This window comes from Leiobunum rupestre, chromosome 7, assembly GCF_980474605.1.
Source record: "Leiobunum rupestre chromosome 7, qqLeiRupe1.1.hap1, whole genome shotgun sequence".
In the NCBI taxonomy this organism is placed as follows: Eukaryota; Metazoa; Arthropoda; class Arachnida; order Opiliones; family Sclerosomatidae; genus Leiobunum; species Leiobunum rupestre.
In genome coordinates, this window is record NC_143390.1 from 28,534,950 (window position 1) to 28,549,342 (window position 14,393).

A 14,393-nucleotide genomic window follows, 5' to 3' on the forward strand; every position below is an offset into this window, starting at 1 on the left:
ACTAGCAGTATACTAAGTTGAAGGTTAAGAAAGGCAAAATAGCTAGTCCATTTGGTGGAAAGATATTACGAATTTCCGGTAAATGGGCGGCGGGAAATTCGAATTTGGTTTAATTTCTAAGGTTAGGCTTCGTGCGTAGTCTAAATTTTGGTCATAAGTATCGCCGCCTAACGACCGAGTTTAAAATTGAATATATGAAAGCTGTCTGTACGTTCAAAATTATCTCTGCACAACAGAAAAACATAGAAATTGAAAAGTCGTCTGCTATTAAGGCAGATGGCGCTATATTTCCTATGCTTGAAGCCTATAATGAAGCATAAAAATAATAATCTACTTTAAATATTTGTTGATCATTTTTAAATTTACGCAATAGACATTTCTGAAATGGATTAATATAACATGCGTATGAACCTATAAGAATTCAACAGAAAATAGGTGAAATTCTAAATTGCAGCCGCCGATTTACCGGAAATTCATGTTAGTATCTTTCCGCCAAATATACTAGATATTTTGCCTTTCTTAACTTGCAGGCTGTGATGCTTAGTTAAAGAAATGCAAAGTTTCTAAGTCTATAAGACACTTTATTTACAATATCCTTTATAATGTGGGTCCAAAGAAGGCTCGTTTTGTCGTGAGCCCGATTCCGGTCCGTTCGATCTGAACGTTTTCTTGGTTGAGACGCGAGGTTTTTCCATTCACCTCTATTAAAGGGCAACGCAAGCTCTGTGGCAAAATAAAGAAAAAGTAACGTGCTTTTTAACACCCTACACCCCCCCCCCCCTCAGTACTGGCGAGACCACTCAGAGTTCACCGTAAATTTCGCACTTTGCATACATATTCATACAAATGCCAGCTCACTTGCGTTGCCCTTTACACATGATTACAATAATTATTTAACAGGCTGCAACTGAGTATAGTAAATTTGATTTTATAAATAATGATACTTTAATTACATTTTAATTAATAATACTTTTTAAAATAATTTGGCATCGATTGCTTATATTTTGATAAGTTTATTTAAGAAAAAAATTTAATACGCGTTACCTCGGATAAACTAGCGCCGTTACGCCACCTAGCTAGACTCATTTCGGTCAAATAGTCCCTTCAATAAAACATCTTCATGGAAATCGTCCATAAGTAATGTTTCCGAGAGCCAGGACCTGCAAGTTACTGTTTATATAGTGCTTGGTGAAATAATGGAAACTTTTTACGTGTACGGTATGCAACAAGTGTATCCTTTAAACCAGGTAGCTTTAATTTTTGACATATTAATACTTAGCAAAAACACGACATTTCGTTTAGAGGTGAAAAGTTTCCGCTATTTACTTATTTCAACAAGCACTAAATAAAAAGAGTAACTTGCAGACCCTGGCTCTCGGATATATTTCTCTTTGGCGATTTCCTTCATAGAAATCTCATAGGTAACTAGAATGCTGCCGTGTAACTGGAAAATGGGCCAAGCGCCGTGGCAGACGATAGCCAGATCTCAGCCAATCAGAGCTCAAAGAGTGGTTCTGCCAAGAATTTAATGTCACTAGAGAGAATGACGTCACCTAGCTCCCGCGATAGTAGCGGAACCAAGTAGGATTATTATAATGATAAAATACGCGAAAAAGTAGATAAGTCCATAATTAAAAGGGATAATATAGCTAAATCCTAAACAAATTTGAAGAAAATTAAAAACTTACTAATAACTCGTACCGATAGGTCTTCGAGCAACGCGAAACTCGGATCAAATAGATCTTCGAGTAATAAACTAAATAAAAAAAAAAAAAAAATATTATTATAATTCTTGGCGGAACCACTCTACGGCCTCTCATTGGCTGAAGGTTCAAAACGAACTGGCGACAAGCTTGGCCGTATTCGGCAGCCTTCTAGTTACCTATGAGATTTCTATGAATTCCTTGAAGATGTTTTATTGAAGCGCCTATTTGAAATAAATGTCTTAATCTGGATGTAAATCTTGGTCATACCATGGAGGGAACACAAAACAGTGTAAAATTATAATAAAATGTAAATATTAACATTTTATAGCTTCTATTTCATTTATCATAAACCTTTAATACGCATGATTGAGTTACATTGCGTACCATCAGTACCATAAAAGGTCCTTACCCTACTGGCTGCCTAGTGGTAGCTTCGGCTAATATGCTACTTTACCAGTTTTCGATGGCAACCAAAGGATAGAATTTATTTATTTTGGGTAGTTCGGATTTCGCGCCTTATTTTGTAAAATTAATTTGGTTCACCAATAGATGGCAATTTACTGAGACTTACCCCAAAATTATTGATCTTCTGCTAGATTGCTAGTTGTCGCTACGACGCTATCCCTATTCGCCCTAGATGTATATGTCAATTGTCAATGGTTACAAGTTACAACTTACAAGATGAAAGAGTTCGAAGTTTATGGTGTAAGGAAACCAATATTAGTGTAAAAATTTTGTTATTTATCCTAAAAATTTATGTATTTGTTAAGATACCTCCTACAGCTTATTATGTACCAAATTTTATAACTGAAACCGAAGAAGAATATATTATAAAAGAGATTTATAAAGCTCCCAAACCAAAATGGGTGCAGCTAGCTAACAGGAGGCTTCAGAATTGGGGTATTTGCTAAATGTTATAATTATTTAAATATTATATGGCCAAGCGAGCTAGGCTATTACTTTTAGTAGAAATTTTTTTCCACCGAATCTGTATGTGACATAAAGGAAATGCTTCGAAAGTACAAGACGCAAATTCATGCAATTGGGGTTATTAAATTGGTGTAAAACTCAACTGTCTTTAAAAGTACAAGAATAAAAAGTGAAGATGTATTAAATATTTTTTCTTTAGTACCTTTTCATATCAAGTACTCGATTGTGTTTTTATTTATTTAGTTTTTGAAAATTCCATTGAAATGCCACATAGTATGGTATTCATTTGCATACCTTTTCATAATTTGTAAATAAGTAATGACACATTTTTCCAAATCCTTCAGCTCGCTGGGCCTCATAGTTGCATAGCATATTCAACTAAATACTATTATTTAAATAGGTGGACTTCCGCATGCCAAGGGAATGGTTGTGGAGAAAATGCCATCAGTTGGGTTATTTTATTTTGATTTTTATTGATCTGTATGCTAATATTTTAAATTTGAAGTGGCTACAAAAATATGTGTCAAAGGTAGCAGATTTTAATGTCTTTGATGATAAAAAGCCAAATCATGTACTTGTAAATGAATATGAATCTGGTCAAGGAATAATGGTAAATGTTTATTTTTTGGGAGGGGGCTTTTAAGTACTTTAATGTTTAATCTCTGCAACATTTAGCCCCACGAGGATGGACCTTTGTTTTACCCCACAATAACTACTATAAATGTAGGATCTTCAACTGTTCTTGAATTTTATAAGAAACTTAATGGAGATTCAGTAATTACAATGTTATCATGCTCATATTTTGGTCTCTGTCAAGCAATTTTTTTCTAGGTTACTGAAAGTTTGGAGGAAAGATTTGTTACATCATTGTTTTTAGAACCCAGAAGTCTTTTAATTTTGAAAAATAGCATGTATAGCGACTATTTGCATGCTATTTCTGAAAGGAACTATGATTCTTTGGACATCAATATCGCAAACATATCTAATTGTACAAGTGTTAAACAAGGGGATAATGTTTGTAGGACAAGAAGAATATCCCTTACAATAAGGCATGTAGCCAAAACTATTAAATTTCAGTTTTGAAGAATTTTAACTTTTTCTTTTTTAACAAAATTTTTTCCTTTTGAAATCAATAATTTTTTTATTAGTCTTGGCTCTTCCAAAAGCATGTATTTCCCTATTTTAACATGTTTGTTATCTGATTACCAGCAAGTTAAATGTTGAATTTAGTCTTTTTTCATTGGACAGATTACACCCATTACCCGAGCTTAAAATCATCATAACTTTTGTAATAAGAACTGTTTCCAAAGTACTTGGAGCATATTTTCTTATAATATACTTTTTTCATAAGGCAATAGGTTTTGGTGTTAAAACACTTTCATATCTATATATCAATATAATAGAACTCTAAGCATTCTAATCTCTGTCACTAAAATGTGCAAAATTATCTTGTTACATGGGTAGAGAGTTTCTAACACTCTATAGAAGTTCTAGTGTTTAATACTGGCAAAAGGCAAAGCCCATCACGCCAGTGGCGCTATAGGTTCTATGTATTGGGTTAATTGTCCAGTGGTTTTCGTGGCAGTGAGTTCCACCCTTTAATGGAGGATGGTACAAATCAATTCCGTCGGAGCTTGTATGTCATATAAGGAAGGACAAAGAAGTACAACATATATCTCGAACCCTGGGGAGTTCGCAATATGGAAACGCCTGTGAATTAAACCAAGATATCTGTGGTCCTGGGAAATACTCCTCAAGATATGGACAGTGGGAGTTGAAGACCTTGCATTTCCTTGAGTTCAGTTGAAGCTTCCAGCAGGAACTCCTGGACACTTAAATGGTCCAGATCCAGTAGCAGAGCCAGGATTATCGTTCGGGGGGGGGGGGGGGGGGTGGAAAGTAATTTAAAAAAAACTATTGTGCACACAACAGAAGGAAGTAAACATCGTTTAAGTGCCGCCGAAAAGTGTTTACTTGGCGGAGACTTTCGTACCATATACCTAGCACCCTAAATCAAGTTAGTACCCCGCTATAAAACTATCATCTTATCAAGGCTCCCCTAAGTTTGAATTGGGCTAAGAGCCCATGTATTTTTTTGTGATGTTACAGTTGTGGCATCAGGTCGTAGGGGACCCTTGGATGCCCGGGAGCCGTAGTACGTCCAGATCAGAACAGACAGTACATTTAGGGATAAATCACTAAAGATCGTTCACTAATCTTGAACAGGAGTACCGGAGAGTACCGCGAGCACGCGCAAGAGTGGAAGAAGCAGTCGGGATGGGAGGGCATTATAGGAGAGGACATGAGTCACGGAATGTTTGTCAGGCGAGGGGCAACGCAAAAGAGAGCCCCGGAGATTACTGAAGTGGGGACAGACAAACACATAATGGACTAGGTCACCAAAAACGGCGCAAGTCACACAGAGAGGGGAGGGCGATCGTTTAACACGATATAATACTGCCGGGGAGGGGAAACGATCGAGTCGTGCCAGGAACAATGGCCGTTCCATGGGACGGCGAAGATGAATACGCCAAATGGCCGGATAACACGGAGAAGGATGAACTGAGTAAAGGAAACGGCCCACTGAGAGTTAATCCCAGTGAAGCTGCCAGGAGGAAAGTAGGCTGTTACGAAGGATCCTCCTACAATGAGGGCCATCGACTGGAGCAAAAACATACGGGGCAGCAGCCGACCCCGCCGCAGCTCGAGCAGCGCGGTCCGCTAGTTCGTTACCCTGAATTTCGACATGCGCCGGCACCCCGAGAAAAGAATAACGAACCAGAGGATAGTCACGAAGACGGCCAAAAAGCGGATACAATAATGGGTCAGTTTGATCAGAACGACTAAGAAGCGCAAGGGTGGAGCGGAAGTCGGAGCAGATCACTGCCTCAAAGATTTGATTATCAAGGAGCCAGAGAATAGCTTGGACGATAGCAGTGAGCTCCACACGACTAATAGATAGCATCTCAGAAGTACGGAAGGAACAAGTGACATCGAGATTGGCAACATAGAATGCTAGGCCAGAAAAGGCAGTATTCGAATAGTAAATTCGGGAACGGTAAAGTCCAAAGTACAAGAGGCGAAGATACTTGCTCGAAATATCCCTTCGAACGCTCAATAATGATATTATTAATCTCAACTGCACATGCCTCAACCTCAATCTCATTGTTGAGAGGAGACTCCACCAACCTCTCCAAGTCAGACCTGATATTATCTTGCAACATCTCAAGATCAATATCCTTGATACGAATTTCATTCGAATCATTCTCCAGGACAAGATCACCAATTTCGAAGAAAATGTATTTGTGATCACTGCAGCTCTCCTCGTTGCTGACACGCCATTCAATTACTCTACTCGCAATTGACATACTGGATACCGTGAGATCCACCCAACTCTCAAAATTATCGGTCCAGAACGTCGGGCCACTACCCGGATCGTTCTCGACATTCAAATCAAACGAGTTGAACAAGTCGATTAACAACCTGCCCCTCTCATCGTGATGCTTTGATCCCCAAAGCGCGTGATGGGCGTTAAAGTCACCACACAAGATAACCTTTTTTCCATTCTGCACTTCCAATTGATTCGCAATCTTATCGATTTGGAACTCAATGTCATCGCCCGGTGGTATGTAGATGGAGAACAGGCATAAGCTTAGATTCCCCAAAATAACATCCACCACCATCATGTAAGAGTCTTCGTAGAGAACGATTACTTGTGCCTGAGGGTTGAAGACCGCTACAGCTGCCTTTGAATTGTCTTGGGAACAGACAATCCTTTTTCCCATGGGTAGACCTATTACCCGACCATTAATTGCATATGGTTCCTAAAGTAAGGCAATGTCTATAGAGCCTTCCTGGCAGCATTGTCTAAGCGCAGAGGTTGCAGTTTTGCCCTTGCCTAAGTTGACCTGAAGACAACTTAGGTTCCTACTCGCCTCTATAGATGGTTCTACTCTTTAGAAACTCCAACTCCTTCTTATACACAGGACACTGGCCATCCAGGGCTGAATGCGCAGTGTTGTGTTTGGTTTTTTTGTCCCTATTACTCAGGGCACAGTTTTTGCAAGTTTTAAGATCACTCTTACAATCCTTGTAGCTGTGATCCTCTGAGCATAGGGGACAATACCTTCTATTTTCAATGCACCTACCTTCTATGTGCCCAATCTTCATGCACTTAAAGCACCAACCACTGAGTAGCCCAAATTGAGCTTCTTCTTCGCCTTCCACGAATTAAGCATGGCTGGAGGCCCCTCCACCACCCAGTTAACACCTCCCTTTCTGTTCCTCAGGGAGAACTTTGGGACAGTATCTGTCTCCTTGCTGGAGAGCTTATTGTTGCTTATAAGCTTTGCAACAATTTCTTCCTTTACGATGTCCTCGTCAACACCATAAAGGATAACCCTAGGGTTATTGAGCTTTGGAGCTCTCACATTGACTTTGTCTGCCAAAGCAGCACAGTCGCTGATTCCCTTCTTCGGCTTCTCCATATCTTCAGCGGTTTTAACCTGTACCACCAGACCCTCGTTCCTACAGGACCCGACACTTTGAACACTTATTTGCAGTTTGGAGGGATCGACCTCCTTCTCTAGTCTCCTCTTGAGATAACTAGAAGTCTCGCCTTGCTCTGTGGGATAGAGCAACACCACGTTTCCCCCTTGGCGGGACCTTTGGTCCCCCTTTCTTAACGGTGGACTTTTTCCTGCCCTTGGAAATTTCAGGAACCTTTGAGCTTCCGTTACTGGCTGCAACAGTAGCGAATCTCATTTTCTGCTTTCTGAGATCTTTCACAGTCTCATTAAGCTGTTCAAAAGCACCCTGCACCCTGATCTTCTGTGCAACTGCCATTTGCACTTTGTTATCCTTGTTGCAAAGGACTCTATCTAGGGCGAGGAATTCCCTAGAGATTGTAGCTTCGACACTCTCCTTAACCGCCTCTTCTACCTCTGGAAAATCATTTCGAGGTCGCTTGGGCCTCTGGAAGACAGCGTCTTCCGAATCGGAAATTTCTTGAAACTCGAGGAATCCAGTTTCAAGATAGTTGTTTTCGGTAGCCATAAAGAAAAACAAAAAAATTTATCAACCCCACTCACCGCCCACCACGGAGCCCAACATGGGTATCTTGCAAGCAAGATAAGTGATATGAGAGAGATATACCCAGGCACGGATAACTAGCAGTATCACGATGTCCAGTTAGTCCTTCCTACCTGGAACTACAATCCCCGTATAGGAGCCGATTTATCTACATCGGACCAGAGTAGACCTCCTGTCTAACCACACTCGAGGACCGAAGAGGCGTGTTGTCTGAAGAATAATCGCAGTATGTCAACAAACTCAATTTCCAGGACTCCCATCGCATGGCTTACAGGTCGCCATCCACGGCAAACGGCTGGGACTAGTTTTAGACAGGCCATAGTCAAGACCTGAAACCTCAACAAAGGGCGGTTACTATAAGTTGGGAGTCTAAGCACGACCAATCTGGTATAGGAAGCCTTAACCCAGCACAGCCCGCACGTCAAACAACTCCCTTAAGCCCCCCCCCCCATCAAGGTGTAACCATAAGGGGATCTGTCACTTCAGTCGGGGATCTCGTCGCCGTGACGAGCTGGACACAGGATAAATCAACTGCGCCAACGGCACTTTGTGTCAACAATCCACCTTGAGCCCCCCACCATGCAAGGCGTGACCATCGTAGCAATAAAACAGAAATCCTGTCGGCTCCCGGCGCCGTGTTTTTCGTCCTAGCGAGTCCATTATGAAGCTCCCCCATCGTAAACGGAACCGAAAGGGCCGAAGGAGAGTTCACCGGTTTGGGGAACACCGAAGCTGGCCCCTGCAGTGGCCGCCGCCGAGAAATGAGTAGCAAGTACTTCCGCGGCTTCCACCGCCGAAGACACTGGACCATCAGAGGTGCCCAATGGCGGAATGGGATAAAGATAGGGTACCGCTTCAAACCACCGCACTTTACTCCATAAAGAAGTGACAGGAACCGAACCAGACAGGGATGAACTGAAACGCCGCCAGGAAGTGGTTCGGGAACGACGTACTAGAAGTTTGGCCATGGCTGTTAACTAACATCATCAGGCCTACGAGTACGAGAGGCTCGACGACGAGCCGCTGCAGCAGCTTTTAAGGCCACAGAGCAGGACGTGGCCAGCACCACGACTAGGTATGTCAGCTTGAGCAGCAGAAAGAACCTGAGAAGTAAAGAGCTCCACCGTATCTTCAATAGACTCCGCCGGAGTCCAACCGTCAAAAGTACCGTTAAGCAGCGCGCGGTACCGAGGCCAATCGGCTTTTGCATAATCCCACTGAGGGGGGAGTCTACCATTGAGGTCACGATGAGCGAGCAACAAATGTAGAGAGGCATGTGGTCGCTGCCATAGTCCGCAAGTATAGACCAATGGCAAGTGGATGCCAGATCCGCACTGACGAAAGTCAAATCAATAGCGGAGTCATTCTGGACCATATTACCCTTGTGGGTTGGGGTGCCATCGTTAAGCAGGGCTAAACTGTCGAAGTTTTCAAACCACTCAGTAATCAAGACACCCTGGGCATCCACTGCGGAGCTTCCCCACAAAGGATGGTGAGCATTAAAATCACCCATAATAAAACAGGAAGTGCCCATACATGGTTTAAGTAAATCAAAGTCAGCTCTGGGGACAGAACCGTGAGGATCATAAATGCTTGCCACCACCGTCCAACTATTATTAATAAAGCCTGAGACTGCCACTCCCTCCAGAGTGCTGAAGGCTGGCAAAATAACACGGAACTGAGGAATGGATAATAGAACCAGCAAAGCGACACCGCCCCCCTGACGGACATCACGATCACACCGATACACTGAGTATCGACCAAATTGGAGATTGAACGAGGAAGCATCGGATAAAAAAGTTTCTTGAAGACCGACAATTAACGGATTCTGACTCAGAATAAGCTGCGTGAGTGAACCCAGATGGGCACGAACCCCGCTAACGTTCCACTGAATAATACTATAATCAGTGGGAGTCATCGTTATTGATGCTGCTACAGAAATACGAGTCTCTGAGAATGTGATGCCCTTGGAAACTTAGATATGCTTAACGGCTAGTTCTTTGTTATAAACAGGACAAGAACGAGAGAAACTCGGATGAGGTCATTTACACTGGAGACAACAGGAGGCTTTTTTACAACTATCCGGGTTGGAGTGAATCGCACTACAACGTGGGCAACGTTTCGTTTCCGGTGATTGTCGACAGCGCTTGTCAGAATGTCCATAACGCAAACAACGACGGCAACATAGAGGGCGGTCTTCAAAAGGCAAGATTCACCATAAATTTGGACACGCTCCGGGACAAAAGAATTAAACCCGAGGAGAATCACCCTGTTGTTCTGGCCTAAACGACGACATTCGTCCTTCATTTCCGCGTCTGAATAACTTTCATCAACGTTGACAATCTTACGAAGATGCAAAAGATTCGGAGCATCCACCAGCTTAACGGTAATATCACACAAATGAGATAGTTGTCGGAGTTTTCCGGCAGCCGTAGCATTGACCGGAGTGATCAAGACCTTACCATTGGACAAAAAACGGATATCCGAAACATCGGCTCTGTTGAAGGAGGAAGAGGTGACTATGTCCTTGGTGGACAATGCGAGTGAATTGGCAGAATCAATAGCGACAAAGATGAGAGGAGGAATAACCGAGCCATGACCTACCTTCACCGGTGGAACCGTTGAAGGCAAGTCCTCGGGCCGAGACTGCTTAAGGGGCATAACGTCCCACTAACAAGGAGACTACCCGAGGTGGTTATCACCGATTTTGTTGAAACTAGGTGGGTATGTAGACCTTATGGTAACATAAAATTTCACCAAGGGAAAAGTTGCAATGGGCATTAGTTTTGCCATGGCAACCGAAAATGTTTTTGACAACACAGTATGTATATTTTCTTATTGAAAATAACATGGGAATCTGAGCACTTCTAAGGGTACCCCCTGTGAAAAATTTTAAAAAAATTTAAAATTTCAAAACCAAAAAAAAAATAGATCAAAATTGACAAATGAAATGAATTTTATGATATTTTGAGGAATTTTGCTCAATTTGATCAAAATATGTAAAAATTGATCAATTGTTATTTTCAATGGGGCAATATACAGACTGTGTTGTCAAAAACATTTTCGGTTACCATGGCAAAACTAATGCCCATTGCAACTTTTCCCTTGGTGAAATTTCATGTTACCATAAGGTCTACATACCCACCTAGTTTCAACCAAATCGGTGATTATCACCTCGGGTAGTCTCCTTGTAAGGGTTAGAAAAATAGAAAAGCGCCAAAAGCAAAGACGGTAACATTTTACACTGGGTGATTTATTTATTTATTGGTCACTAAGCTAGAATACGCTTATGACAGTGCGGTTGTACAGTGTATTATAATGGACGTAGTTACAGGTTAAAAAAAATATGTATAAATGTATAGAACTAAATAAAAAGAACGATAAATGCGGTATGTTAAAGAAATGTCGTAGAAAAATAAAGCAAAACAGTCATTATAATAATCAGGGCTTGTTTTTGGGTAATAATGCAAAAAAGGGGGGAGTAAAGTTAGGCAAGCTGCTCAATGCTCCCCGAGCGCTCGTGATGAGTTTTCACAATCCATTGCCAATCTCAGAGCAAGCTTTGATGAGATTCGCACACTCCACCAGGGACTCAATCATGTAAGCAGCTACAAGTTGATAAATAAATTGGACGGATCAACAGATCTGGTGGGGATCCAACGTTGTTCCGTGGCAATCTCCACTGGGGAAACGTTTTGATCTCTAACAGCTTTCAGTAGCTCCCAAAATTTTATCGTTTTTCACTGGAAAAATAACTCGTTATCACTCTTTGCAAGCGAATCGAATTTGCGAGTAATTTCGGAGCCACCCAGTGGGAATCGCTTTGAAACTTATGGCGATTTCCACTGGGGAACTTCTAACCAAATTAAACTACTCTTTAATGCCCATATGTTCCTTGTGCTTCCATAGGACTGTTGCATGACCGGGGACCCATTTTGGCTGAAAGAGTTTGAATACTAAAAGTTATATGGTAGTACATGTTGAGGAAATACGCGAGTAAATAGACAGGTAGGATTGTAGACGTATTTATTTATTTATTAATTTATTTATTCTAAACCATTAATAGAAGCTTCTACGGCGCCCTCTAAATATATATATATATATATATATATATATATATATATATATATATATATATATATATATATATATATATATATATATATATATATATACTTATACATACACATACATATACATAAGAAACACGAGGAAATAGTAATTTTTCCTTAACCCAATCTATTAGTTTGACAATAAAAGAACCATTTGATTGACTGTTAAGGATATATTGCGGCAGTGAGTTCCAGTCGCTTAGAGCCCTAAATGTGAGGTGATGTTGTCGCACGGCGGAGTTCACACGCGGTTTGAAAAGTTTCGCAGAATGACCGCGCATGCGGCTGGTATTATTCACGGTAAATTTTTTTGAAAATTTCAAAACTATTCATTTATTTATTTCATTAAGAGGTACATAATAATATGCCTAAGCCAATAGAAGCTACCTAAATATTCATAAATAATGACGAATATGGCGTATCATAAATTTGTTATTTATCAATACCATTTTATTTAATAAAAATGTGATCGGCAAAAGTCATATAACTCGAGAGATAATAAATTCCTATTTTAATTCTGATGGGTAAAGCAAAATGGTGGCTGTCCTTCTTGGTTTTATACCCCGCTTTTTACCCCCACTAGTCAGTGACTACAAAAATAAATAAAGATAAGAGGCTCACAGTCTAGTTAGGCTGACTACTTAAAAAAATATCCTTATTTCTAACCCTGCTCCGAAGTAGCACCTGTGATCTACCGTCTGCTTTTGTCAGTTAGAGCTAGGAGCAACATACACAACACCCCTAGGTTAGAGTAAAATGCCTCATACCAATTATAATACCATAGGCTTTAAGCTTACCATTAGTGGCAACGGGACTGAAAATCAAGGAACTTTATCATATACCTTCTACCATATGTAACATAATTACGTAAGTAAATGTAGTGTCTTACGATATATTAATAAATGGAACTTCTTGACTCGGTTAGCTTAAGAAATTTATTGCATTCCGTTACAAATGTTAGGCCCGAACTAACTTTTTCCTACTTTTTAAAAACCTAGCGCGTGTCCCTCGCATATATTTCCAATTTTGAAACCAGAGGATATTACAGCTAGGAGCAACAAACACAAGGAGAACGCAACCTGTCAAAAGTCGTGCATTTTCTTGTGTACATTTTTCATTGGTTAGGCGCTTTAGCGCCTGCTGCCGTCGGAAGGGGAAAATTCAGAAATTGTCTTCCCCCTTTCCGTAAAACGTTTAGCGTAAAGGCTCGTCCAATGAAATTTGTACACAACACTGCGTTAGCGTGTTTAAAGACTAGCTGCGTTCTCCTTGTGTTTATTGCTCCTAGCATATGTAACATAATTACTCATAAGTTTGCCACTAGATCTATTTCTTCACTAATGGTTTGTTTCACAGATATTGCGCCATCTGTACTCTACGTAATATTTGATGTCATATTTGACGTCATCGAATCTCAAATGTCGTCGCGCATTAGCTCTACGTCTGATAAACCGACGACCATTTTTTTAGTAAACAAACCGGTTTGAACAACCAAGGCTTAGGAGCTCAAATGAACTACAAGTGCTGTTAATGCAATTAATATGCAAATTAATAAAATTTTCGGAGACTCAGGTCCTAAAATAAATTTACATTGTCAAATAAAAAAGCAGGTTTATTGGAAAAAATAGTTGAAATTCAGGTTGAGTTTTTCATATGTTAGTAGCCAATAGTGTGCCTACCAAAATTACTAGGATGAATAAAAAAGTTAAAATCTAACGTAGTCCACCTTTTTACTGGTTCGTGGTGAAACAAACCGTTAGTGAAGATTTTTGAATGGAATAAAGGTACAGTGTAGAGTAATTATGTTACATATGCTCCTAGATTACATTAAGTATGCCACTAACTCTATTTCTTCACTAACGGTTTGTTTCACAGATATTGCGTCATCCGTATCCTACGTAATATTTGACGTCATAGAATCTCAAATGCCGACTATGCAATCGCACAATATTTAGCTCTAGGTCTGATAAACCATGGCCAACTTAAATTCACTGCTACTCGCACTAGAAGGCACCCCAGCTTTAGGTACCTCCCATGTTAACGAGCGTATGAGGAAAAGCCGATTTGCGCGGGAATATCCCTCTTGGCGCGCTGAAAGCCGGGACAACCCTTCTAATGTTATACCATGGACTAATTAGTGTTAATTAGTCCATGGTTATCCTATGGGGAAAATTATTCGAAAGAGTCCCATTTTTTGGAACCTTTTTCGTTATCTTTGCGATTTTTGTCAACGCTGAGACTTTAATATGATTTGAGGTCAGGTTTAAGCTTTATCGCTTACAATATTCTTTTAAAATCTACAAAAATTTTAAGGCGAGGAATTGACTACGCATCGAAAATAAGCCTCGGCGTCATCTTGAGCGGCACGAGATTTAAAAATGTAAAACTAAGAACACAAAATAAAATCTGTAAATACATCTTTGATTATATTTTTTACTTTAGTTATTATGTTAAATAATGTTATTACTTTAATTATTAAGTTTTAGTATTATTAAACTGTTTAAAATATTATTTAAAATGGTTAAAGTTTGCTGTGTAATAATTTGGAAGTCGA

At 40.2% G+C, this 14,393-nt stretch overlaps 1 protein-coding gene across 1 annotated transcript; it reads left to right on the forward strand.

Annotated features, from left to right (window-relative positions):
- Positions 1–2,336: 2,336 nt before the first annotated feature.
- LOC149935848 (putative RNA/DNA demethylase ALKBH6) lies at positions 2,337–3,723 on the forward strand. The gene is made up of 6 exons (XM_090153054.1): positions 2,337–2,411; positions 2,477–2,606; positions 3,037–3,083; positions 3,142–3,246; positions 3,312–3,410; positions 3,468–3,723. The coding sequence occupies exons 1-6, from the start codon at positions 2,388–2,390 to the stop codon at positions 3,717–3,719; spliced, it is 657 nt and encodes a 218-aa protein (XP_090009180.1). The 5' UTR covers positions 2,337–2,387; the 3' UTR covers positions 3,720–3,723.
- The last annotated feature ends 10,670 nt before the right edge of the window (positions 3,724–14,393 follow it).